At 42.6% G+C, this 13,643-nt stretch overlaps 2 protein-coding genes across 3 annotated transcripts in view; one reads left to right on the forward strand and one right to left on the reverse strand.

The window, feature by feature from the left end:
• Nucleotides 1-4,066, forward strand: part of fsip1 (fibrous sheath interacting protein 1) — a 54,076-nt gene extending 50,010 nt beyond the window's left edge. For both annotated transcript variants that reach the window (XM_026303588.2, XM_026303597.2), the window contains exon 10: nucleotides 2,169-4,066. In XM_026303588.2, coding sequence (XP_026159373.1) covers nucleotides 2,169-2,291 — 123 coding nt within the window. In that variant the 3' untranslated portion in view covers nucleotides 2,292-4,066. The remainder of the gene's footprint in view (nucleotides 1-2,168) is intronic.
• A 459-nt stretch (nucleotides 4,067-4,525) lies between these two features.
• thbs1a (thrombospondin 1a) lies at nucleotides 4,526-13,298 on the reverse strand. The gene is made up of 22 exons (XM_026300408.2): nucleotides 13,127-13,298; nucleotides 12,928-13,012; nucleotides 12,128-12,687; nucleotides 11,932-12,010; nucleotides 11,696-11,785; nucleotides 11,482-11,591; nucleotides 11,016-11,141; nucleotides 10,473-10,569; nucleotides 10,160-10,333; nucleotides 9,891-10,067; nucleotides 9,632-9,805; nucleotides 9,266-9,546; nucleotides 8,960-9,178; nucleotides 8,747-8,854; nucleotides 8,179-8,338; nucleotides 7,974-8,092; nucleotides 7,307-7,541; nucleotides 6,952-7,179; nucleotides 6,589-6,860; nucleotides 6,396-6,493; nucleotides 6,154-6,293; nucleotides 4,526-6,061 (listed from the first exon to the last, which is right to left on the reverse strand). Exons 2-22 carry the CDS (start codon nucleotides 12,989-12,991, stop codon nucleotides 6,054-6,056), a joined length of 3,519 nt encoding a protein of 1,172 aa, XP_026156193.1. The 5' UTR covers nucleotides 12,992-13,012; nucleotides 13,127-13,298; the 3' UTR covers nucleotides 4,526-6,053.
• Nucleotides 13,299-13,643: the final 345 nt, after the last annotated feature.

The following is a 13,643-nucleotide window of genomic DNA, read 5'->3' on the forward strand; positions in this document are numbered from 1 at the left end:
TGAAAGACGTTTATTTAGCTATCTCAATCAATTTGATTATGTATTTTCCTTAGTTGACTATAATCGCAGCACTTTCTCTTTACTGACATGAAAGTGGAGTCTGCTAGGCAGCTGAAGCCCTCTATTGAGATAAGATGAATGGCTGTAAAGCTTAGGCCTACATTAAACATGCACCTTTAGAGAGTAGACAGACAGTCAGGAAAACACATCAGTCACCCACAGACACCCCTGGGCCTCCCTACTACTGAGGGCACCTGAGGTCAACCACTTTTTTCCATAGGGTAGTCTAACTTGTAGTTCTCATCTCCATTAAAGCTGGTCAGAAGCATTTCTAGCCATAAATTCTCCAGCCACTGGAGCGGTGTCAGCTCTACATATTAAAAACACAAATGAGCATGGAACTGAAACTAAGTGTATTTAACACACGTTAGCACTAAGGGCGTCTCTAGTGTATGCATATGTTTGTGTGCATGAACAGAAAGACATACCTGGGATGTGCTTTTCTCATCTACTTTTTCCATTTCGATGTGAAGGTCAAGTGCACAGGCAGAGGGCCATTCATGTAAAGGACACAAATACTGAGCGCAGCAGGGGCATCAAGACTGGAATGTGCTGGAATGAGACCTGTGGCCTCATGTCCGTTAGTAGAAGATGATAATTGGTGGGTCATGAATGAGTAACATGGCCCAACCTGCCATTACAGTCTGGAGGAGTTTGAACAGGATTATCTAGCAGAAATGTCTACCAGCAGCAGGGATCTGGTGAGGGGGTGGATAGTTTCAGAGGGTGGTCTGGTCAGATTAGGAATATAGACTACTAACCTTGGATTGTGAATATGTCTTTCTCATGCTAAGATTTGGGAAAGAGGTGAAAACAACTGCATGGACATGATAGTGTTGCTGCTGGCCTTCAATTTTAGCAGTTAGTGTTCTTAGTCACAGCAGGCAGCTAATACGTAAAAAGGCTCAGATAAACACAACTGCAAAAACAACAAACAGCCGACACATTTAGCAATTAGCTAGTGAAAGGTGTGGTACCTTTAATAACAAAAGGGCCACAAAAGGAGTTAGTGGAAATTCATTAAGAGTCCAGGAACAGTTTCAATGATTCCTATTGTTGCCCCATTATTGCTGGATGTATCAAGATCAACCTGTTTGCTATATTAGTTTCATAAGGTGATAATGATGTGTTTACAGCTGGTTCTGCTGCCTCAGATGGAAAAAGTAAATTAGCAAACTACTGCTTAGGACTTACAGCAGTAACAGGAACAGAATACTGGATCAGGCCATCCTTACTCTAAGGCCAGGGACATTGTGTTCAGTGCAGGATGACAGTTAGAAACAGTAGTGCACATACTAAGAGACTGATGACAATAATTACTATTTAACTCTGAAATCTAAGGTCTAGATTTTATGGATTTTTTTTTTTGGCATTTTTGACTTAACACTCATATTTTGAAAGGTAATAAGTTGACATATTTGGACCAAACTGAGAGTTGAGTTGCACCTGTCTGAACAAAGCTGATGGTACTCGTGCATATATATGTAAATTACCTTATTATTAGGAATTAAAGTTTACATTGCCAAATAAATTCAAGTCAGAAATCGGAAATTACATTTGCAGTTTCCAAGTGACACATCACCAACATGAACACATACTGAAATTTGTTCATATTTTGAATCCATTCTGTCATAACCTAGTTTACAAAGGCTGGCTTTTATCCCTGAACTCACATGCAGTCCCACAAGGCTGCCTGTGACGAGTCTGACTTATCAGTAGAAAAATAATTCTTATATCCAACTGGAAGTGTTTTTTCCCCTACAGCTTCCAACTAGGCACAGGGGATAATCAAAGCAGTGCAGTTCATTATTACGAACAGGTTGTGCATTTATGTAGCACATTATCTGGTTTTGTCAAAAACTGGGTTCTAAGCCCAGTAGAGGATATTTGTAATTTAGGGAGGATGTTAGTAGGACATCAAGCCATAAGGTGAAAAATCTTCTGTCATCACTTCTGTAATGATAAGCACATGTGACCTTGATAATACCAGAGTTCTACTGTGTATATCTGTGTATATATTAAAATGGTGGGTTTCCATGACACACAAGTACAGTTTCACATACATTCTTGACTTAAAATGTTACATTATGTTTTCTGTCTTTCTGCAGGATGAGACGGCTGACCTTACAGAGGAGCAGCTACTTAGCCTGCTAGATGAATGTGAGCTGACAGAGGGCTGGAGCCAGGACGCTGTGACAAATGCCTCCACCACTAACACCATAAGACCTTAAAAAACACTCTTATCAACCCCATTCATCTGAAGCCCTACTATTATACATTATTAAATGATGCCTTGTTGCCTATAGAGCTCAAGCATATTACTGAAATATGTTATTATCCAACCTTACCCATTTAATACCCAAAGGTTTAGTGACAAAGTTTCATAAAGTCTAAGAGGGGGTCTAGAAAACTGCTTTTAAAATGATATAGACATAGCCAACCTGTCTTCTATACGGTAACATAAACTGGTCATGAACATGTTTTACAGTGTGTCAGCATTGGGAAAACTAGTTCTAACTTTTGGTTGTCAAATAATGATGAGAACTGTTATTTTTATGTTAACAGGTCTCCATGTTTTCCATATGGTGCTGTTTTGGGCCCCATTGTTTTTATTTGTGTTTATGGCCCTGCATGAGGAAACAGAGCAGCAGGGCCACCCTTTGTAATAACCTAGGTTTTATAGATGAGAACAGAAAATTGCTGTCATTAAATCCAGTAACCGGGTATGGAGACCGCAGAATGTTCTACTGCACACATAAACATTAGCCGATAACTGGGGGGTGAAGTCTGAGCACTATCCTGTATTAAAGCTCAGCCCTCTCCTATGAAATATACTGCGTTAGTAATATGTGGCTGTGAGGACAGAGGGATGATGTGTGCACCACAGGAGTGATGGTCATATCCAGTTCAAACAAGCATTTCTGTCATTCCAAACTTTATAGGTATAGATAATCTGCTTCAGTGTAGGCCAAATTAGTAGGATCTTCTGAAATTGAACCCAGTGGGTCTTCATTTGTGCTAATTTTTCATTAAAAAAAACTGGATTCCACTGACAAAAAAAGTTGCTTCTTCGAGAACGACAGTATTCGTTTTGGTTTCTTTTGGAGATTTGTGCAAGCTTCTCTATTTGCATCTGCTTGCACAGTGTGAATAGTAAATGTGCACCTGGCTGACCTCAGCCCAGAGGTGCCTTTCCTCTCTCCTGGCTCTGGACACCTGCAAACCTGTTCGTCTGACTCTTCACCTCATCGACACATTCTGTTCCTGTCTAAACATCACAGGTTATTTCACATTCTGCTGGACTCAAAACACGTTAGCCAGGTGAACCTCCAAGGTCAAACCTCAATGACATGCCTGTTTTCACTGAAACCAGCAGCACTATCTGCCTTGTAATCTAGACAGACACCTCAGCACAGGTCTGACAGACAGAGCATCCTATTCAGACCGACTGCACTACATTAGGTTTTATTTTTATTCTAGTTCCATACTTTTGTAGTCATTTCATAGACAAATATGCAGCATATGTAACATTTTGGTCTATTTTACAAGGACCATTTAAGTAATAGACAGTATATTTTCAGCATGAAAGACATACTGCTCATTTGGGGTAATGGAAACCCTGAGCTCAGTATGGTAAGAATGAGATCACTACTAATGTAAAGAGCCTTGCAGCAGACTGAGGCTGTCTGGGTTTTCTGGCAGAACCCTCTTTGGTGCCTTAGATTACAGCTCTTTCTGTTTGCAGATGACACACTAGTCAGCCAGCATGCTGCAGACCTATTCTATGGATATCTCGTCTACAGTGATGTATTTTTTTTTAAACATTTTTATGAAGACTGTGGAATTTCAACACACATTCCTGCTGACAAGAGTCGAGACCACAGCCATAACTTAATAGCTGACATCCACAAGCAAAGTGAATTTATCACTCCAGAGTGCAAAATTCCTTATGTCTATCTTTCACATGGAGTGATGTTGTTTGAAGGTGTAAGGAGATTCCTGTAAGTTAAGCCGATCTGTATAGATATGCTGATTAAATGGATCATGCTTCATGTTGAGTTTTCCTGCCGTTGACTCCCAAGGATACTCCCTTTTCTCCAAGGCTGCGCTAGACTCAACTAATAGATTCCAGTCGCTTGACACAGCGTGGCTCGGCTCCCTTTTGCTTTTGTAGGGAGAAGACCTCAATCAAAGTAGATATGAAGTTAAAAAAACACAGAGACGTAAGGTTAGATCTGGAATTACTATATGGAACCGACTATTTAACTGTTTGCTTGTCTAAAACATCACCAATGGCTCAAGATGGTCTTTTCCTAAGTGTTTATTGTTCACTTGACATTACAAAATAACAGATAGGAGTATAAACAACATTTTGGGTAGAAACTATAGTACAAGGTTTATAGAAAAGCTTCACTAATAATTAAAAAAAAAAGACATACAAAAAACCAAAAACAACAAAGACATCCTCATGTCAGTGTGCAAATAAGTTTATACAGACAGAAACGCTTCCATATGAGGCTACGCTTCTAGATAAATTATTTAAATAGCATATATCTACACAAATGAAATAAACTTGACATATAACAAACATAATAATTTACCACAAAAAAAAATGCACAGGAAATACATATACCACAACATAGTCAAGACAACATTTCTTTACTCTTTTACGTTAATGTGGGGCTTCTCTTGCTACAAAAATATCTTATATACAGCATACAAATGATACTAAAGTCTTGCTTTAAAAAAAAAAAAAAAATAAGAAGCCAACCAATTTATTCTCTGTTGCTAAGACAAGTGATTCTTGTGTATTGCTGGCCTCAATACAAAAAGAATTAATGAGGTAATATTTGTACACGAAGGATTTCCTTTGATTTTCCCTTGTCAGAAATGTACACACAAGCTCAGGCACACCAGTCATGCACACTGTGCAGAAGCATAATATTTAGATACTGGAAATGATGCTTATCAATTTTTTACTGTTGTGGTCAGATGTAATGTCATGTCTTGCCATTAGCTGATACTTATTTCATTAGAAAAAGTTGCAGATAATATTTTAAAAATGGCAAGATGCTGAGATGAGCCAGAATTGAAGCCTCTAAGATGAATAAGTAAATACAAACAGCCATACTTGCAAAGGTTAACTAATGACTGGCCCACACCGTTTACGTCCCGTGGCACTTTGTGTAAAGATTAACAATAGTAATTACTGTTCCAAAGCAGTTCTAATTGTGCCTGCTTTGGGAGCCCTGTGCTGTCCTGAATGTTGTGCTCTCCTTGTTCCTTTTAGTGCTCTTTCCTGAGAAGACAAATATTTCAGGCCAGCCTTAAGCCTTGGTTAAATACAAGATCTGGTATTTACATGTTTGAATGAATGTAACATGAGGGATCATCGAAAGAAATGAAAAGAAAATTTGTCTTGTTGTCTTTATAACTATGCTTGTTTTGTGGCACACATGCGCAAACACACAAACAACATTCACTCTCTTTGATAGTAACAGTCAGTCCATACTGTCCATGGTCCCTCAACAGATCCTTCAAAGGCATAGTTACCCTGACCTAAGAAAGTTCTCTTACTGCTTTCTTCATACTGAAACACGAATCTTTGAGTCCACAGCAGTGCTCAAAAATAAAACAAGATTAAAAACATGGAACATCTTCCCTTAGGTCCCTCATCCACCGAGGAATACCGACAACAGTTCAGGTGTGCAAAGCAATAAATGTGGTCCTCTTTCAATGCAGATCAAAGCACAAAGGGGCAATTTCTTCTGAGCAGAGCTGTGCTCGCAATTTGAGTTTGGTGCAGTGGTGCAATATCATCATTGAACTTTCATTTGGTTTAAAAGTCTTGAGGTTAATTTACCTCACCTTAGCTCACCTGCTCATCAATTCTCCAATGTGCATTTCTCAAAGGAAAAATTTAAATAGATATCGATCCAGGTCTTGATTTATATATTCATACTGGCAGAATGATACATTCTTCTGTGGTCCAATTATGTATCTGAAAGAAATGAATGACAAAAAAATGTTACAGATAAAGTCTAAGTTGACATTGTGCCTTTTTAAAATGTCAGACATCTCTCGTGTGCCTACCTCTGCATTCGTATTTGAGGTCTGAGAAGTACACCATCTCCTGAGAGAAGATGTACAAGCCTAGTCGCCCACCAGCGTATGTCTTGTCATAGATGTTTCCAGAATCAGCCATGATTCTTTTGCCTTCATACATTACCACTCTAAAACAGACAACATGATCACATGAGCTCTTGCCATTTAAAAGAAAAGTGTGCAGGTTTTTAAGTGAGTCAAAGAGCAGGTTTCTGAGACTTTGAACTCACCTAATAAGTCCAGTCTTGGGTCTGTGGGTCAGATGCCACCTGTAGGCAGTGAAGTCCTTCCAGCCAATGTTTTTGGGGTCATGCCACAGAGTGCGCACCTGAAAATGATTCATTGCAATGTCTTAAATAAGAAAAGTGCTACACATTTTGCTAAATTATGTCTTAAACCTTTATTCAATGAATCTACACCCACCTGTCCTGGGGTGTCGCCGGTGTGCCACAAGGCGTTTCTCAGATGCTCACCAGGCCCAGTGGTGGAGTTGACCACTTTGATTGACAGGCCAGAATAGCCTTGAGCTCTTGTGGGTGTGTGGGACCAGTAGGTCTGTGTAATCTGTTTCCACATCACTGTGTAGAATCGTGAGCTGGACTGGTAGCCAAACACAAATCCGGCATAGTCATCATCTCTGTCTGTGTTGATGAAGAATGTTCCACTGAAGTCCACTGCACTGAACTCATCATAACCTGCAGCAAGAGGGGAATTGTTTTAGATTTGGTTAGCTACTATTTTGTGTCTGTGCACTTGGAGTTAGATGGCTGTCAGTACATTACACACCAACAGCAATGCCAGGATCGCAGTTGACAGTCTGCACCAACTCCTTGCCCTGATGCCGTACCACCCAGTTAGGGTCAATCTGGGAGGTGCCCTTGGGGTCCAGAGGAACCATCTGGAATCTGCGGAAGTCTGTTTCACTGATGTCAAAGTTCTCCGGGCACACATCATAAATGTCAAGAACATTGTCTTGGTCAAAATCATCTTTGCATGCGTCACCACGGCCATCACCTGCAAGGAAATATATAGATTTAGACATTGGAATAACAGAGAAGGAGCTACTCACTGGACGACTAAACCAGATTTTTTTCTGAGGATGTCTAATTCGTCCATTTGACACAATAAAAGACTGACTCACCATCAGAGTCCAGTTGATCTGGGTTAGCGACCAGTCGACAGTTGTCTTTCTCATCTGGAATGCCATCATTGTCATCATCATGGTCGCAGGCATCACCCTTGCCGTCTTTGTCGTGGTCTGCCTGGTTGGCATTGGGGATATAGGGGCAATTGTCCAAGTTGTTCTGGTGACCATCCTCGTCAATGTCCTGGTTGTTGTCGCACTTGTCTCCTACGAGATCTGAGTCAGAGTCGATCTGTAGGAGAACAGAATTCCTTTATGATGAGATTTCCCAAAGACAGACTAGAGGACGCTTGTCCTCACTTCAAATAATTCCCTTCACTGTTTTTCACCAGTCTCAATATGAGAGGTGCTCCCATGAATGTGATTAAAGTGTAGCCTCTTGTTTTCAGGTATGCAAGCAATGTCCCTTCAGACAAATGGCCAGTGTCCTTGCACCTCAGCACAATTACACATTCATATTTGTTCCAGAGGTGGATGAATAGAGAGGAAAAAAGGGAGTGTTGCGCTGTTTTGCCTCAAACCTTTCACATTCCTATCTTTCATTAAAGCAGGTGCAATATTTGGCCTGGGTGATGTATCCCAAGGCAAATAGTTACATGACAGATTAATCTATATCACTCAGAGTAGCTGTAATGGAAAGGTGAAAGGTGAGATCTGATGTTACCTGATCGGGATTGTGCTCCAGAGGGCAGTTATCACAATGATCCCCCACCCCGTCCCTGTCAGTGTCTCTCTGGTCCACATTGTAAACATATGGGCAATTGTCGTTTTCATTCAGAATGCCTGTTGAGTGAGAACATATTCAGCTTTCAGTACTGTGCAAATTCTTCTGAACACTAAGAAAAAAACAATTTGGAAAGGACACTTACCATCACCATCAATGTCAACAGCACAGGCATCGCCCTCTCCATTGTTGTCAGTGTCGGTTTGGTCGGTGTTAGCCTCGAACACACAGTTGTCACAGCTGTCGCCAACATCATCCCTGTCTGCGTCATACTGGGCAGGGTTGTACACTCTGGGGCAATTGTCCTAAATTCATAGAGAGACACAGATTTAAAGAGGTGATATTTATAGGCACACAATTCTGTGTCTAAGGCCTGCTTTTCACTACTTCAGCTGGAATGTGATCTTCCACTGTATGGAAGCTGGTAATTTTTACCTCAGCATTTTTCTCATGCAATTTTTCCACATCCCACTAAGAATTATGGGCAACACACCATCTCATCCTGAACTCTTTATGCTTTGTGCTAAAATTACATTTTCCTATGCTATCAGCTTTCCACTTCAACTCTCTGGGGAAAGCACACAAACATCAAGACTTTACATTCCTTCTGCCCAGAGGAAGGATGGCTACAGCTGATTGCTACGTATGGCCTCTGAGGAAGGAGACCTTAGCCTCACAGTTTTGGGCTAAATAAAACTGCTGCAATGACTCACCCTGTCATCGGGGATCCCATCATTGTCATCATCATGGTCACATTCATCACCCAGGCCATCTTTGTCATGATCTTCCTGTCCAGAGTTGGGAAGGCTGGGGCAGTTATCCTATAAAGAAACAAAAGAGCGGTTAAGGAGGCAATCATCACAATAATATAGTGCAGATGGGTAATAATGGCCTTTTGTATTTCTGTCCATGTGGGGTCTGGCTACCTTCTTGCAGTGGTAGGTAGCGTTCACCACACACAACAGGTCAGTGTTGGGCCATCCGTCCAGGTCAGTGTCCTCTCCGCAAATACGGCCATTCCCAGCATAGCCAGGCCTGCACTCGCAGCGGAACATAGACTCGGAGAAGACACCCAAGTAGATGCACCTTGCATTTTTATGGCAGTCGTGGGTACCATCCTGGCAAGGGTTGCGGGGTGTGCAAACCTGGAGAAAATTAAAGAGGATTTAGTATGAAAATTCATGCAGCTTGACTACCAGCCATAAACAAAGCCAGTAAGAAATAGCTCAAACCTGTTTTTTAGCAGTTGCCTGTTCCACTCCTCTTCCAAAGGGCTGGGGGCCAGAGAAACGTGCAGGGCAGGGCAGACAGTTGTAACCAGGCTCAGTGTTCTCACAGCGATGGACTCCGTTATGTGTGTGGCAAGCATCAGGGACCTCTTTACACTCGTCAATGTCTTTGCAGGTGATTCCATTCCCACTGTAGCCAAGTGGACACTTGCCACACCTGAAGGAGCCATCAGGAGAGCTGGTGCACTTTGTGCCAGGGAAGCAAGGGTTGGAGAGACACCCGTCTGCAGTGACAAAGAACTTGTGCTTTAAACAGTGATTTGCTATGAGTGATGCCTTATTTAATATTCATTTAAGCTTAGTGCTTACCAATAGGACAGTCCTGTTTATTGCACACTTGAGACATGGTGGCCTCGCCAACACAATCCTTTCCTCCGTGTTTGGGCACAGGGTCAGAGCAGAGACGTTTACGGTTCTGGATTCCTCCACCGCAGGTAACAGTGCAGGTGTCCCATGGTGACCAAGGTCCCCAACCTCCATCGACTAAAAATTGAACAAACATTATTCATTTTTTGCCCTGACCGTACAGGAGCCATCATATACACCTTGGCATGAAACCTGAACTTACTAGGACAAGGTGATTCCTGGCAGAGTTTGGTCTGACGTCCTTCTCCCTGGCAGTCCCTTCCACCCATCTGTGGTGTGGGGGAGTTGCAGAGGCGGATTCGGGTGATGACCCCCTCACCACAGGTCACAGAGCATGAAGACCAGGGTGACCAGTGGCTCCAACCACCATCCTGTTTGACTGTGAGCAGCACATAAACAATTAATTCATCATGCTCTCAAACAGAGCATTTATGATCCCAGCGGCTTTGTTAAGAATGCTGAGTGACTTACAGCGTTTGTCACATTCCTGGGGGTAGCAGTCACGGGTCTGGACAGATGTGCCCTCACAGTTGCTGTTGATGCGGTCACAGGAGCGTCCTCGCTGCTGGATGCCACGACCACAAGTCACTGAACAATGGGTCCATTCAGACCAGGGGGACCAACCATCCTCTGTATAGTCACTCGCTGTAAGGGTGAAGATGCAAAGGGTGGGACGGTTACTTTGGAGGACAAATATAAGATAAGATAAGATAAATATAAGATAAAATAAGATATGAGATGAGATTAAAAGAAAAAGATAAAAGTTATTAAAACCGAAGCTTACGTGTTCCACAGCGAGGGCAACACTCTCCGTCAGGCACGGTGGCGTTAGCACATGGGATCAGAGGGCAGGAAATTTTGCGACACACAGTAGCTGAGTTCTGGAAAGGGGAAGAGTCCAATTAGTACAAGAATAATCAGGTAACTGAATGGCTGACTGCAGACAGAAAAAACAGAGGCTTAGCTGGTGCTGTTCCAAGACTAATTGCTATATTTCACATTAGAGTGATCTTTATCAGGGACATGACACTCCTGCTGTCTTGACAGAAAACATTATTCTCACTAACACTCTGCCAGTTACACAATACATGAACAACCTTTACTAGGTGTTGTTGGTGGAGAAAAGGTCCCCTACTGCTTTTGTTGGTAGCTGCAGTAAGTGTTGATGGCTTTCAGACAGAAGCAATGTGATTATAAGGGGAGGTGCTAACATAAACACTATTATCACTTCATTAAGGCAGGGATGCAGGAAACACAGCGGTGTCTTTCCTCTGCTGGTTCCTGGCTTGGATTAAGGTTAAATTCCAGCAGGTGTGATGACAGTTACCTGGCAGGTGCACTCGGTGCAGCCATCCACGGTCCATTCATCGTTGTCCATATGCTTCACCCCATTGTGCATACAAACTCCAATGTGGTTGGGAATTAGACGTTGCAGCAGTGCGTTTTCTTCAGACTGGGCAAAAAAAAAAAGAGAGAGGGAGAGAGTGAAGGGGGCTGCTCTGGACGGAGGATGGAAAACTTTCACTTTGCCAAAGTTCCAATACAAAATGAATCACCAACCGACACCGTGATTAAGACATTGCTTGATTCTAGCGAAGCAGTGCGAATGCAACCGGCAGCCAAACATATTTGTGTATTCACATGGGTCTCATTAAGGATTTGGCTGGGGACTGCCATTATAGCGACAAGTGGCTACGCACTGGGAATGTGTTAAATGGAAGCAGAGGGAATGACGGAGAGGAAAGGAAGGAGTGAATGATGGCAAAGAGCGGGCCATGGACCTTGGAGCTTACCACTTTACGGAGCTCATTCGACAGCTGTTTAACAACCACACCAAGTCCCTTGAGCTCCTTGAACATGCTGGCGATGTCCTCACAGGAGAAGCCGCAGATAGACTGCAGATCTGAATACAGGTGAGTCCAATCAATTACCTCAACTCTTCAAGTTTACAACTGACACAAAGCTCAGAGACACAGATTTGTCTGTTTTGGGGAGGAGAAGTCTCACCTTTGGATTTGTGACCAGTGTAATCAGTCCTGATGGCGGGGCTGGAGCCGTTCACCGGGTTGTCCAGGGTCATGACATCAGTTAAGGCAGCTGCACGGGGAAAAGAGGAGAGAAGACAAATTCATTTCTGTTTGATGCAAAGTGCGAAAGACTATTTGAGCTCACCCCTGAAGAGTTTTTAGAGGTGTCTGATCCATGTAGTGTAACTGAAATATTGAATTATTTTTCAGACTTACCACCACTCTGACATCCCTTATTCCTCAGGATTGTGTCCAGAGTGGTTCCAAAGACAAAGCGCACATTCTGAAGCACTCCCTGAAAGAAGACAAGACACACTTAAATATATTAGAGCCTCATATGTTCATTTCACTTCACTTATTGTCTGAGCATAAGATTATTTTGACATCAACATGAAAACATTGTGCATCTTACCATGAATTTGTCCATCACAGCTCCCTTTCCAATCCTGAGCCTGGCAATGTCTGCCACCTCCTGGGACAGCACTTTATGGATGGGCACATCCATCTCTGACGCGTTGATCTCCTCACAGCCGACAAAAAGCTGCACCCGGTCGTCCTGCACGAACAGCGTGATGTTCTTCCAGTGTCCAGTGGCCAAATCCGCCTCGTCGATGGACACGACCTGCTGCTGGCTCATGGTGGAGTACACCACGTCCAGGGTGTTCGCCTTGCCGTTGGATGTGATCTCGAAAACTGGTCCGGATCCGTCGGTCTTCTCGATGGTCAGAATGCTGCCTCTGGATTTCTTGAACTGCTTCAGATTGACCAGGAGGAGGAAGCCTCTCTCAGCCTGGATGGAGTCGAGGAGGTCCCTGAAGGAGTTGTCGGGTACTGGGGGGATCAGGTCCGCGTTTAGGACTTTGTACGCGGGACTGTATGGATCCGCGCCTTTGACCAAGCTCACTCCGTTCTGTCTCTTGCTTACCCGGATCAGGTCAAATAAATCAAACACGCTGCCATCATCTCGACTCTCTGCAGCCAAAGAAAAGTCATTTTTTTCTTCTCATGATGACAATTGCGGGAAAACACACAGCACTTAAAACACAGCTATAAAAAACTACCAGTGAGTGCAAAAACAAAGATTATTGTTTGAATGTTATCATCCTCGTTCTAACTTTAGTAAGAGAAAATAATGGTTCATCTCAATAGGGAAGGACTTTACCGGTTTTTACAAGTCAAACACTAAATAATAATAAGACTTTTCATCCTCACCTGCCAGTCTTGCGCCTTCGCAACTGCAAAGCATCAAGAGCAAAAAGATGCTACACAGCATCATCTTCAAATCTCAAGCGCCTCCCTAATGCAACCAGAAGCACACAGTTAAACATCTATAGACTGCATCTATCTGGGTGTCAATAAACAATAGCACATGTCAAAAAAAAAGAAGAAAAAAAAAGAGCAGCGAACAAACCTTTAAAATGAAAAGTTCCTGCGAAAACTGGAGGGAAAACTCTTTGCTGTAAGACTATTTATCCCGTTTCTCTTCCTTTAGCTCATGAAATTGAAGGAAATAGCTGCAAAGCCTCTGTGAGCTCCTGTCCGGGGTTTATTCCGATGCTTTCACTTATTCTACTGACTTATCCCACCGCAGCAAGTGCTATTTAAACAGTTTGAGGACATTCCTGAGGTCCCATCTGCACCAATGAGATGGCTGCAGCACAGAGGGACGGACTTGTTGTCTTACCTCACACTCAGTCAGAGGAATATCCGAGACGCACACACAGAGCGGAAAAATGCATTCCTGAGCTGAACTTCCATCACCGGACAAATATTTCATACCCGCACCGTAGCCAGAGCTCATTGGTTTCCGGTCCAAGAAAACGTTGATTATCCGTCAAAACAGCCTTAATTTCATTTTATCAGCATTTTCTAAAAATGTATAGATTTACTTATATGTGACGGAAAATATGAAGGTAGATTAAATAAAA

The sequence above is a fragment of the Mastacembelus armatus genome, chromosome 22 (assembly GCF_900324485.2).
Source record: "Mastacembelus armatus chromosome 22, fMasArm1.2, whole genome shotgun sequence".
NCBI classification, from domain to species: domain Eukaryota; kingdom Metazoa; phylum Chordata; class Actinopteri; order Synbranchiformes; family Mastacembelidae; genus Mastacembelus; species Mastacembelus armatus.

What these genes read in the sequence shown, in the direction of transcription:
- thbs1a (XM_026300408.2), bottom strand. Translation starts at nt 12,991, where the DNA reads ATGATGCTGTGTAGCATCTTTTTGCTCTTGATGCTTTGCAGTTGCGAA. An exon ending in ATGGGATCCCCGATGACAGG is followed by an intron (nt 8,339 to 8,746) that starts GTGAGTCATTGC and finishes CTATGAATTTAG; the next exon opens with GACAATTGCCCCAGAGTGTA. An exon ending in AGATCAACTGGACTCTGATG is followed by an intron (nt 7,180 to 7,306) that starts GTGAGTCAGTCT and finishes ATTTCCTTGCAG; the next exon opens with GTGATGGCCGTGGTGACGCA.